We start from the raw sequence: 12,488 nt of genomic DNA, 5'->3' as shown, positions 1-12,488 counted from the left end.
ATTATAATTTGAGAGTAGAATTCTAAGATAAAATGATATATTTATCCTTCTAATTTTCTTGTATATCTCATTTTTGTCATGTGAACCAAATATACTAAACTACTCCTTCACAAACATATGAAACCATGCGTTATTCTATTCATCTGTTTCAATTAATGTTGCTTTTTTCTTTTTAATCAATCTCAAAAAAATAAATAACAACTTCTTATTCTTAGTAACTACTAGAGGTAGATTTGAAATTCAAAGACAATAAATATATATATCATGAAGGATAGATGCATATTAGTTAAAGCATATTATTACTTTGTTCGATAATTTTATTAAAAACACATAAAATTAGTATATTAATGTATAAATATGAATTAAATAACCCGTTATTGGTAAAACTTTTTATCCCATGCCATTCAAGTTGAAAAAAGGAACTTAGTAGCTATTTCAAACCATACACCCAACTTATTTTGTGTCTTAGCGTATCTGATAAAATCTCAAGTTATATATACCAATTTTTTTTCAAAATTAACAGGTACACACGATTACCCCTCCTCACCATATAGGTCAGCCTATGTAGTAAGTACATCTAAGTTTAAATTTTATCATATAGTAATTAATAATCATAAATTTCTTACTTTCCTAAATATCGTATCCAACATAAATTAGGACGAACAGAGTAATTGGGAGGGTGGCGGGGAGTGAGGAGGGAGGGAATCCCTTTCAAAATTCAAACTCAAAAAGCCCAACAAAAATCGGGTCGGGTCCACTCATTTTGTATCCGTTCACACTTCCCCCCCATAGCTTTTTCTGCTATTTCTTGAACAGAGCTCTGAGATTCTTCACATTCCAAATCGAATTCTGCCAGAAACAAAAGAGGGTTACGAAGAGAGCAGAAATGGATGCTGAAAACATTGAAAATTCAGTGGAAATCAAAGGAATTCCAACTCGGAATGGCAAATATGTTGAGTACAATGTTGTGGGTAACTTCTTTGAAGTTACCTCAAAGTATGTCCCTCCAATTCAACCCGTAGGCCGTGGAGCTTACGGAATCGTCTGGTACTTCACTCATCCCTAAAATTCTTATTTTTCAGCTCTAGCTATTAGATTTTGATGTTGAAATTTGAAAAAAGTTGAGTTTTTGTAGTTGTGATTTTTGAAATTTGGATTTTTTGTGAGTGGAGGTCCTAAGATTGAGAAACTGGTCTGGGCAAGTTTTGGGGAAATTGAAAACATTTGAAGATCAGATTTTTTTAAAATTTGATTCCCAAAATCTATGGCCAAATGCTAGCTGGATCTACGGAGACACGAATTCAGGATTTAGAGGGTGGTCCAGAAACTTGGCATGTCTATACATAATTGGTGTAGTTAAACCTGCTGCAAGACTCTTTTGGGTGTGTAAATTGCGGATTTAGGATTTAAAGTCAGTTGGGGTTCAAATTTGGTGTTGAAGCACACAAACATAATCTGAGCTGATAGAAATGAATGCATTTATCCTGGATCAGCTCATGTGTGTGCATTTTGGATATCGAAATTTCCTAAAGTTGGTGCTTTTGTTAGAATTTTTGGGGTTTTTGTGTGTTACTTCCATAGCTCATAAGTGTAGATGCATGTCTGATAAGCCTCCAAAGGATATAAAAGCGCGATGATTGGGTCATATATTGAGACCCTTTTCTGTTGTGAGTAAAGTTGTGCATAAAATTTAAGTCTTTTGCCTTAGTGAGATTGAGAAACAAGTGTCAAACTATAGGATTTCATTATTGATTTGATTTGAATTCTATTTTTGTTAGTCTTATTGAGTGGCAAATTAACATTTTGTTGGGTTCCGCTGCAGCTGTGCTACGAATTCGGAGACGAAGGAGGAGATAGCCATCAAAAAAATTGGGAGTGCATTTGAAAATAGAATTGATGCAAAGAGGACTCTTCGTGAGATCAAACTTCTTTCTCACATGGATCATGAAAATGTATTCTCAAATTAATTGCTAACTAGTATAATGCTTAATCTTTGAGATTCATTTCGTCTTCCCTTCTCCCTTTTTCAAGTATATATCTTCTGTTTGCTTATGCCAAGTGCTAATGGAATCTTAAGTTTGACTGTCATGTATCTGCAGATAAAGACAATGTTTTCACTCAATAGTTTCTGAAACAAAGTTTATTACTTTGCCTATAGTGTCTTTTTCAGTACAATCTTTAATTTGGTTATCAATATTCCTAGATTTTGATATCGGTGTACTGGTTCTGCAGGTCATCAAGATAAAAGATATAGTAAGACCACCAGACAGAGAGGAATTCAATGATGTGTATATTGTGTATGAGCTAATGGATACTGATCTGCATCAGATAATACGCTCTTCACAGGCCCTCACAGAAGATCATTGTCAAGTATGTATGCCTCTCTACTTATGCTCAATTTTCATTAACTTTTAAATAATGTATAAATAACAATCGCTCTGTGACAATTAGAAAATCCAATTTTAATGTGAATAGAATGTCTTAGTAATTTGTTATACGAAGAATTATAATTGATGCATGATGAAAAAGATCAAACCTGCTGGATATTACTGATTCTTTGTTCGATGATGTGCTATGAAGTTGCATACTGTGGAAATGGGTAGTTTACCCTGATCTTAGTTACAACTTGCAAGTTTAATAAACTAGCACCTGCACAAATGGTGTGCTTGAACAAGGAAAGCAATTTGTTCATCCTAGCTGTTCTGGATTTATTTGACAGAATTAGTGAGAACGAGATAGAACTTGAATATTCACTAGTATACAACGAACACAACACTCCAATTTATCCATTTTAAGGTTTGAAGATGGCTACATAATTGAAAGCTCATTTCACATTTTATGGTGTTCTCAGCAGAACTGTTCAATGAACTACTCTGACTTTCCAAAAATGTTGTTGCACCCGTGTCATTAAGGAAATATAGAAATGTGAAATTCTTCTTCGAATGGACTACTAAAGAAATAGTGCCATATAAAGTGGAATGGAGGGAGTAACTCCTTTCACTAGCTTGTTTATTAGCTAGTTTATTGAAGGTGTTTTTATTTTGTAACCTCCTGTGTCTGATGCTATTTGCAATTTATGCTTGTTTCCAAAACAATTCCACGATTTCTAGTAACACAGGAGAAAATTTTAGAGTAATCTGAATGACATTGGTTATGTTTACTTGCATGTTGAAGGCTCAAATTGGATGTTTTTATCTGAAGTCAGCTTTTCCTTTTTCTTCTTTTGTGTCGAGCTGTGGAAACAACCTCTGGCAGAAATGTAGGGTAAAACTGCGTACAATAGACCCTTGTGTACCAGCCGTACCTCGGACCCTGCGTATAGCAAGAGCTTAGTGCACTGGGCTGCCTTTTTTTTTGTGATGGCACCACAATTTATCAATTTCTCACCATCTACTGCATACAGGTTTTTACCCACTAAAGAAAAAAAAAAGAACTACTATTGCCTGACCAAGCTTTACCATATTTGTCAGTGGGGCCAATCATCCATTGAGTTCAAATGGTGCATCACTGGCTCTTAGAGATTTCTCGGTTATCAAAAAAATGAAAAATCAAAGAAATGATCTTACTTGCAACTAGTTATTTTCAAATAATTCTATACTAACTCCTATTTAAGAGAAAATGACATAAATGGTCCCTAAACTATTACAGTAGGTCTAAAATAGTCCCTTAACTATAAACTTAATGGATATAGTCCTTCAACTATCTACAATCTTGTCTAGTTTGGTCTATACATAACTTTTTTTAAAAAACTGTTAACAAACACCATTAACTTACATTCTAATTCAACCTCTATCTCCTGACTTTCTTTTTTCCACTTTTTTCTCTATTATCTCACTGTTTCTTTACTTTCTTTTGTCCAATTCTTTTCTCCATTGTCTTACTGCAATTGTGTGTTGGTCGTTATTTTATTCGAGTTAAAACTATCAAACTTTGATCAAATTGCAACACCAAAACTCCCAAAAATCAGCATAAAACTGTACATAACACATCATCAGACAACAACATCAAACCACCAAAAAATCAACACCAAACTGCTGCATCAGACTACAAAATATCTGCACCAAACTGCACAAAAAATAGCACCGAAACTACGCCAAACTACATAAAAGTTGCACTAAAAAACATCACCAAGCTACCCAAAACTGCACAAAAACAACACCAAACTTGACAAGGTTTTCTTAACTGTAGCAGTGACAATAAAGAAAATAAGAGGGAAAAAGAAAATCAAGAGAGAGAGTAGTTAAATTATGCGTTTGTTAATGGTCTGTATAAAAAGTAGATACAGACCAAACTTGACAAGATTGTAGATAGTTAAAGGACTATTTTAGACCAAGTGTAATAGTTTAGGGACCATTTATGTCATTTTCTCTCCTATTTAACAAATCCACACTTAATTGTTTTGATGTATGTGCTAGTTATAATCTGTATATTGGCACAACGGAATATTGACTTTGGTTTGGCGCAGTTTTGTAACATCCTCTTTATGATGCTTTTCAGTACTTTCTCTATCAATTATTACGTGGGCTCAAGTATGTACATTCTGCTAATGTTCTTCACCGGGATCTGAAACCTAGCAACTTGCTACTCAATGCAAACTGTGACCTCAAGATCTGTGATTTTGGGCTTGCTAGAACCACTTCAGAGGCAGATTTCATGACAGAGTATGTTGTTACTCGATGGTATAGGGCACCCGAGTTACTACTTAATTGTACTGAATACACTGCAGCAATTGATATATGGTCAGTTGGTTGCATTTTGATGGAACTCATTAAGAGAGAGCCTCTTTTCCCCGGCAGAGACTATGCTCAGCAATTGGGGCTTATCATAAAGGTATATCTGCTTACACTGATATGTTGTTGTATCTTATCCTTCCAAATTAGCCAGATATTACTCCCTCCGTTTCAATTTGTGTCTTAGTTTGACAGGGCACGCAAGTAAAGAAGATTTTTGAATCTTGTGGTCTTAAACATGTCATATGAGATGTTTAAATTAAAGTTTCCAAATTAGGAAAGAGGTGTTCTTTTTGAAACAGACTAAAAAAGGAAGTATGATAAACAAATTGAAACGGAGGGAGTAGTACATATATTCATTAACTAACACTAAGGCTCATCTATAGTTGATCTACTTGATTGTCAGTTTTTATAGACTAACAATGAAGCCTGTTATGTTGCTCTTCTGTAAATAAGTTATTAGGTTCACCGGAGGAGTCTGATCTTGGATTCCTAAGGAGTGACAATGCTAAGAAGTACGTCAAGCAGCTGCCTCAAGTTCCAAAGCAACCATTCTCCGAGCATTTCCCAGATGTGTCTCCTTTAGCTCTTGATCTTGCAGAAAAGATGTTGGTTTTCGATCCAGCTAAACGTATAACTGGTATGCTCTTTGGCAATCACTGCATAAAAAAAAGTTAAAACTTTTCTAAACTTGTTTTCTTACTCATTGATTCTTCTATTGATTTCATGTGCATGCAGTTGAGGATGCATTGAATCATCCATTCATGATAAGTCTCCATGAGATAAATGAGGAACCAGTTTGTACTTCTCCTTTCAACTTCGACTTTGAACAAGCATCTCTAAGCGAGGAAGACATTAAGGAGCTCATATGGAACGAGGCTCTTAAGTTTGATCCCGATACAACCAAGTGATGATCCATACTATATTACCTCAATAGTTTGTTTCATCAATGTCTGGAGTGTGATTTAGTTGTGGCAGGTTAGCCATTTGTGCATCTGTTTGATAGTTCTTTTAAGCTTAGCTTGGAGAGTTTGGTTTTCCTCCCTTCATACACGGGGTTGTTATAAGGGAGCGAGCGCATGATGGGGGAGTAATCAATGGATTCATATTCTACTCAAAAATCCTTCCCCCCGTCGAAATTTTCTGTAAAAAAAGAAACTAGTCGTTTTGTGTTTACAAACTCAAAACTGTTTGTAAACAAATCATAGAACAGAAGAACAATAAGGATGAAAAAGAAAGAAACTAAAGTGATTATTTGCGAATATGCTGTTGTATAAGAGTTTGATAATATAATGGTATTGATATTTCAATTTTGAAGTTGCTTTTTTTGCCTTGAATTTGTGTATAAATCACTTTTATTTCACTTGACCCAAGGGTCATCGGAAACAACCTCTCTACTTTCTTCACAAGGTAAGTGTAAAGTTGCATACACTACCCTCCCTCGACCCACTTGTGGGATTTACACAGGGTATGTTATTGTAACACTCTTTAGTTATCCTTTGGAAAATAAGCAATAATACCAATGAGAGCTTTGCAAGTTTCTGTTCTATGAGCCAAACACACTCTTGAATCCTACACTTTCAGGAAGGAAAAATATCCTTACTATGTTGCTCGGATTCTTTAGAAAATGCTGCTTGGTGTGTGTTGAATTCGTCAAAAGTAGTATACTTTTGAATGATCCATACCCTTTTGGAGAGTCCAAGCAACACAGATTCATAAAGCCAATTGAGCAAATTTTAACAATCTTTACCCAAGAAAACTTCCTTAAGCATGATGTACAGTTGTTGAAGCGTTATTCTCACACCCCTAATGCATCTTAAGCGTTCATAGTTCGTACTAATCAACAACAATAATTTGACAAGTTTGAGAAGAATAGAGTACACAGATATTTCTCACACCCCTAATGCATCTTAAGCATTCATAGTTCGTACTGATTAACTTATTCACTGTAATTTTACAAGTGAAGCCTGAGAAGAATAGAGTATACACATATTTTACTTCTACTTTAGGAGGTAGAGAGGTTGCAGTCAAAACATAAACAACAGGAGGTTGTAAAAAACATGGCAAATACTAAAGAGAACATGACAAAGTGGTCGTGGAAAAAGGAGCACCACTTCGATTTGAGGCATCCACTCCTCTCGTCTTCACATGCCCGAACTTTGTCTCATTTTGTATTAAACATGAATGTTAAATAAAAAATCCTTACAGTGGCAGTGAATCGTCAAAATTCACATTGAGAAGTTTGGTCAGTCATATTTAAAGACAGCAGGTTGAAGGTAGTTGGCCAAATGATGCAGACAGGAATTCTGAATTGAACCTCTTTTGAGAAAGGAGAATAGATGCCACAACGAGTGGCACTGCCGATTGCCTTATTATTTCTTCAGGATACATTTACCTTTTTTTTTGAACTTGGTAACTTTTTCAGGATACATTTACCTTAACTGGCTTGATCTGACAAAAAAGGTCTGCAGTAACAAAGAGCTCAAACTCTCTGCCAATACGACTATCTGCGATGACATCAATTTCCACGCCTTGCAACACTTTTTTTTTTGTATCTGGACTCTGGAGGACCTCAACAATAACAATGTAGGCTAATACAGGTACACAGCTTATGATTACAGCACTCAAATTAGAGTTATGTTAAGTAACAATGACTTAGAATTTAAGAACTTGTTTGGGTTGTCTTCCTCGCTTTCCCATTGCCTTTTCCAGAGCTGTATGAAAATCATCAAAAGGTGCTACTTCCAACCTGTATAAAATGAAGGAGATTCAATGTCAGTTCCCCGCATCTAAGACGGGTGGTAAATGATCTGCCATCCGTCTTGCATCATTAGGCTAACAAATGACTTCCTCGCCCATTATCATCCGCAAAAACATTTTCAAATTTCAATTGTTGAGAAGAATCACTTAATATTTAATTTTTTCAATTGCATTAAAATTCTAGTTATCACAATCTTAAACTTTTCTTTCACAAGGACATATTGACATCAAGTGAGAGAGGGGGGTTCATACTCGTATTTCAATTTCCCATCTCGACATAGGCCCAAAAGATAGTCTATCATGGATTGACGCTCTTCAGCTTTGTCTGAACTCATCCACCTCTGTAGCCAGAATCCTGTCAAGGTAAGCTCCTGAAAATATAGTTTCAAAAACAGTTCAGTATTTTTTTTCCTTGTGGCATACACTAACACATCACTCACTAGGTTCCAATACTAAATTTTTACAGGTCTTAAATGCATATACTTGAGGCTCTTATTTGATCTCCCCAACCATGTTAAACGTTCTTATTGAGATTAAAATAGACACCTTATTGAGATTTGTTTTCTTTTTATCCTTTGGTAGGGAATTGGGGTAGAGAGGTAAGAAGGTGGTCAATGTTGAGCTGAGCCCACACATCTGGTAAGGCAAGACTCCCCATACAGCTCGTTAGCCTCATTGAGGTTTTAATACTTTGTTTAGGACAGTTACAATTGAAGAAGATGAAAATATCTCAACATAGAGGTACTTATGTATGACCTGCAGGTTACAAGAATTTAATAGATTCTACCTAGTAACTCAAAGATTGCAACACTTTGGATGCATCTCAAGATCCTATTTTACCGTCCAAGTTCTCACAACTTTATTCCACATTACTTCCCTCACCTATGCTACTGCTCATTTAGGAATAATTGAAAATAGTTCTACCATAGAGCTACTTCTTCACGGGAAGAACATGAAAAGTGTGATGCTTGAGACTTGCCTTGAATATAAAAGCTGAAGTAGATACAGTTATCGGCTTCTTTGACATTCCCCCATATGTCACCATAGTGCCACCCTGCCTGCAAGAAACATGCTATATGTCTTTATTTCTGGCAAGTTAAATTGACTAGAAAATAAAATTAAGAATAACATCTTACTTCAGGAATTTTAGGATCAATGAAGCAGCATTGCCACCAACACAATTAAAGCCTAAAACAGGTTCAGGTATATTGCCCTACACAACATCAAAGGAAATAATAAAAATTTGTTTGGAATGGAAAATACCAATTAAAAAAATGTTTAAGAGAAGTTAAACTACTCCCTCCATTGATTTTTTTAGCCTTTTTAACACCTATAAAGCTACTTTGGAACTTTAATTTAGGGATGCTATTGACTCTATTAACCTTTATTTCTTCTCAAATTTATTCATGGGAAACCGTAAAGACTTTTTTTTATATAATAACCAGGAAATTGTAAAGACTTCTTACAAGCTTGTTCAATCATTTATAGATGAGGGTAATTTTGAGGGAAAGATAATTAATACCTACTTGGTTTCTTTAATATCACTTATTTTGGACCAAATTTAAAAACTAGAAAACCACTTGAAAGGGAATGGAGAGAAAACTACTTTAGAGCATTGTCCCGACACATTGAAGATGTGTAGGGTTGAAAAGGGGGATAGGAAGAGAGGAAACTGAAATGAAGGAAAATTCCCTGCAGCAATGGCACTACATAAACAGTTCAGTACACAAATCATTATCAACTTAAAATGGTTGTTGATTGTTACCAGAAGACCTCTAACATTCTTCACTTCCAGTTGGCTTTCAGTATACACTTCATCAGCACCTAGTTGCTTGAGATGGGCTTTTGCTTCATCTGATCCTGCCCTGAGAGAATTGAGTTTATAATCCTGTGATACCTCATGCGTAGCAATTTGTATTAAATTAATAAGACCTAACATCATACACATATTAATTATTTAAAAAACCCAAGACCTTATTTGTGTATAAATTCATTACTTTACTTTCATCGGGAAAAGCACTCAAGGAAATGAACACAATTTATACAGAAACATTGGAAATGGAGAAAGATGATATCAAACTCATCGTCCTAAAGTGAAACTTGCAATTACGTGAGACAGCCTTGAAAATTTGAGGAGAGTTTGGAAGCTACATAGAAGGAAAGATGTTCTTTTAGGCTGCAAGTTGTTAAATGATTACAGAAGTTAGCAGCACTAATCAGGGATGACTCAACCTTTCCTAGAACAGTACCACTAAGACGACTCTTGGGAAAAATTTGCTACAGAGTTTTTAATGCGGAATATTGGTGAACCATATCTAAACATTCAGATAACCAATCGAATGGAAATCCCTCTTAATTCATAGAGATTATCAGCCTCTAACAAACTTGCAGATATTAGTACCATTAGATTGCTGAATGCTCCTGTATTATGAGGCAATTCTCAGGCAATCCAAGTTTAATGTCAAACATAAAGAAACTGCACCAGCAATAAAGGGGGAAATTTAGGATATCAGGAAAATGATATCATAATGGTAATATCGGATCATTTTTACCATAGCAAGGAATTACAGATGCAAATAGAAAGGCATCTATTTTATGCAATTATAGACTTTAATCATAAGTTGCATGTTGTCAAGGAAAGCAAGATTTTCACACCAGAGAACAAAGGAAGGTTTTCAAACCAGAGAATTAGACTGTTCTCTGAACAACTATTTTGAGAACTAAGATAACTTCAAATACACCAAGACCACAACATATTTTCAGCAGAGTTAAACTCCACCTGTCTCTAATGATATTGATGCTATGAATCCCACGAAGTCGAGCTAGTTGAATAACACATTGCCCCACTATGCTTGTAGCACCATTTTGCACAATAGTGTCCCCTGCTTATGAAAAACATTAGCAAGGGAGATGGAAGCAAGCAGTAAACATTAGATTCAAAATTTGGAAAACCTGATTTTAATGCAATAAAGTCCTCAAGCATTCTCAAGGCAGTCAACGGATTGACAATAACAGTCGCAGCATACTCCATTGGGGTGCTTTTATCAACTTTCTGCCACACACTTTGTTCTTTAATGACGTAGGTCTGCCATGTCCCTGCATGAAAACATTGGTGTATTGATGTGTATCAGAATACCAAATTAAGTTCCTTCAGTGGGTATTAAGCCTAGTAAAGTATGCTTCAGGTGCATAACTTGATGTTTTAATGAGCAACAGATTTCAACCTGAAGAAGGTGGGGAAGGGATAACCCAATCTCCCGGGGAAAGACCCTTAACTGCAGAACCAATGGCATGTACTTCTCCAACACCTTCATATCCCCCAACCGCAGGCAGCGGCGGTCGGACAGGATAAACTCCTGCGGTACAATAGATTTGGGGCAATTACTGTGAAAGAATGTTTCCTCTGTGAGAAAGTCAAAAAATAATAGCTGAAGCAGGCCTCCATCAATGAGATAGAATGTTCGAAATGTTATCGAACAAGTGTCTAGACCTTTTTAAAGAACATGGTTTTGAAGAAGAAAAAGGACATGCTTCCAACTTTATTTCCCTCCTGATTCAGGGTACTGTACATTGGAGTTATAAGCTCCCCTTCTTGCTTAATGAGTCATCCTTTGGTTGTTTTTGAATCAGACTACATGTTTAAGCGGCAAATTCCTTACTGCAGAAACAGAGATTGTCATTCTCTTCCTCTACTTAATTTGCTAGTGGCTGCTTTTTCCCCTCTACCGAGTAGTCACGTTTTGATTTTAAATGGTATGTTGTAATATTTATTTACTATACATTTCTACTGAGTTTTTTTTCCTATTTGGTGCAAACTCTGGACACTTCAGAGAGATCTATAGAATATGGAGCTGTTATAATGTGTTTATTGGCTGTTGTTAATACTTCCGTTAATATTTGTAACTAATGACGGCCATATACAATATCATGCACATGTGTTTGACACCTTGTAGAGCAATTGAGAGTTTGAGACAGCCAAAAATGAACATATGAAATTAAATCCTAAGTCAAGAACTTTATATACTGAATGGTATAAACATAATTTATTAATTTACTTATCGATTAACCAGTTAAGAGAATATCTAAAACCGTAGTAACCCAATATAAAAAAAGAAAAAATCAAAACCGTTACCGATACAACTAAACCAATAAGCATTTTCCGGTTCGGGTTATTGGTCTCGGTTTGGTTTTGAACAATCCTAATATCATAGACCTTTTGAATACAACATTCGTGGTGAGTATAGATTTTAAATACTTTTGTTTTCGTCGTGTTCAACACGATCCTTCAGTTTGTGTCTGTGCTAGTTAGCTTATACCAATAACAACAGCTTGCTTAAGTAAAGTACATGTTATTCCGTTATACTAGCCTCCACAGACAATAACATATTCAAAGCTCCCACCTCCTAACCAAAACGGATCCCTGCTATTGACAACTCTTTAATTGTAACTTTCCAGTTGAAATGTCAATATAAAAAACCAGATAAACAAATTGAAACGGAAAGAGTAGTAATTCTCAACATAAATCTCTGCACATATAACTGTCATTATGGATTAAAAGAAGCTAAAACTTAGTAAAATATTCTAACCTTCAATTCTATTAATATCAGAAGGATTGATCGGAGCCGCAAGCATTCTAACGCACACATCATTGTCATTAATTTCCACCGGCGGAAGCTCCGTCATTCTGCAACACACACACATACACTTACAATTAATTGAAATTTGAAAAGTAAACTGAAGAGAAATGGAAGAGTTACTTAACCTAGTGACAACATCAGGAGAGCCGTGTTGTTCGTAGACAACGGCTTTAGAAGGCGGCGAAATGGCGGCGGAATAATCTCGCACGGCGCAGTATAGAGGACGAGAACGGAGCCGGAGGGCTCGTGATAGCGGAGTCCATCGTGAAACTGAAACTCCATGTACGAGGGCTTTTAGGGATACAATCCTAGCAGTCGCCATTACAGTACCTTCCAACATGAGCTGTGTGTTTTGACTTCT

General features: G+C 35.7%; 2 protein-coding genes across 3 annotated transcripts; one reads left to right on the top strand and one right to left on the bottom strand.

Annotated features, from left to right (window-relative positions):
* The first annotated feature begins 615 nt into the window (after positions 1-615).
* On the top strand, positions 616-6,047 carry LOC125845085 (mitogen-activated protein kinase homolog NTF6). The gene is made up of 6 exons (XM_049524509.1): positions 616-1,047; positions 1,823-1,952; positions 2,233-2,370; positions 4,498-4,830; positions 5,187-5,370; positions 5,469-6,047. Exons 1-6 carry the CDS (start codon positions 887-889, stop codon positions 5,639-5,641), a joined length of 1,119 nt encoding a protein of 372 aa, XP_049380466.1. The 5' UTR covers positions 616-886; the 3' UTR covers positions 5,642-6,047.
* An 891-nt stretch (positions 6,048-6,938) lies between these two features.
* Positions 6,939-12,488, bottom strand: LOC125845084 (enoyl-[acyl-carrier-protein] reductase, mitochondrial-like). 2 transcript variants are annotated; one of them, XM_049524507.1, is made up of 11 exons: positions 12,253-12,488; positions 12,077-12,174; positions 10,715-10,846; positions 10,443-10,586; positions 10,270-10,372; positions 9,256-9,355; positions 8,627-8,703; positions 8,470-8,548; positions 7,743-7,861; positions 7,167-7,479; positions 6,939-7,125 (listed from the first exon to the last, which is right to left on the bottom strand). In XM_049524507.1, exons 1-10 carry the CDS (start codon positions 12,465-12,467, stop codon positions 7,386-7,388), a joined length of 1,161 nt encoding a protein of 386 aa, XP_049380464.1. In that variant the 5' UTR covers positions 12,468-12,488; the 3' UTR covers positions 6,939-7,125; positions 7,167-7,385. The 2 variants fall into 2 exon arrangements, with proteins under 2 accessions (XP_049380464.1, XP_049380465.1); XM_049524508.1 differs by having other exon boundaries at positions 6,939-7,098; positions 7,232-7,479.

This window comes from Solanum stenotomum, chromosome 11, assembly GCF_019186545.1.
Source record: "Solanum stenotomum isolate F172 chromosome 11, ASM1918654v1, whole genome shotgun sequence".
In the NCBI taxonomy this organism is placed as follows: Eukaryota; Viridiplantae; Streptophyta; class Magnoliopsida; order Solanales; family Solanaceae; genus Solanum; species Solanum stenotomum.
The sequence above is the reverse complement of the archived record's forward strand: the minus strand, read 5'-3'. Positions and strand labels throughout refer to the sequence as shown.

Coding starts and splice junctions, on each gene's coding strand:
- LOC125845085 (XM_049524509.1), top strand. CDS start 887: ATGGATGCTGAAAACATTGAAAATTCAGTGGAAATCAAAGGAATTCCA. Junction 1,048..1,822: donor GGAGCTTACGGAATCGTCTG/GTACTTCACTCA, acceptor GTTCCGCTGCAG/CTGTGCTACGAATTCGGAGA. Junction 4,831..5,186: donor AATTGGGGCTTATCATAAAG/GTATATCTGCTT, acceptor TCTGTAAATAAG/TTATTAGGTTCACCGGAGGA.
- LOC125845084 (XM_049524507.1), bottom strand. CDS start 12,467: ATGTTGGAAGGTACTGTAATGGCGACTGCTAGGATTGTATCCCTAAAA. Junction 10,847..12,076: donor TGATATTAATAGAATTGAAG/GTTAGAATATTT, acceptor ATTGTACCGCAG/GAGTTTATCCTGTCCGACCG. Junction 8,704..9,255: donor AGAATGTTAGAGGTCTTCTG/GTAACAATCAAC, acceptor GATGTTGTGTAG/GGCAATATACCTGAACCTGT.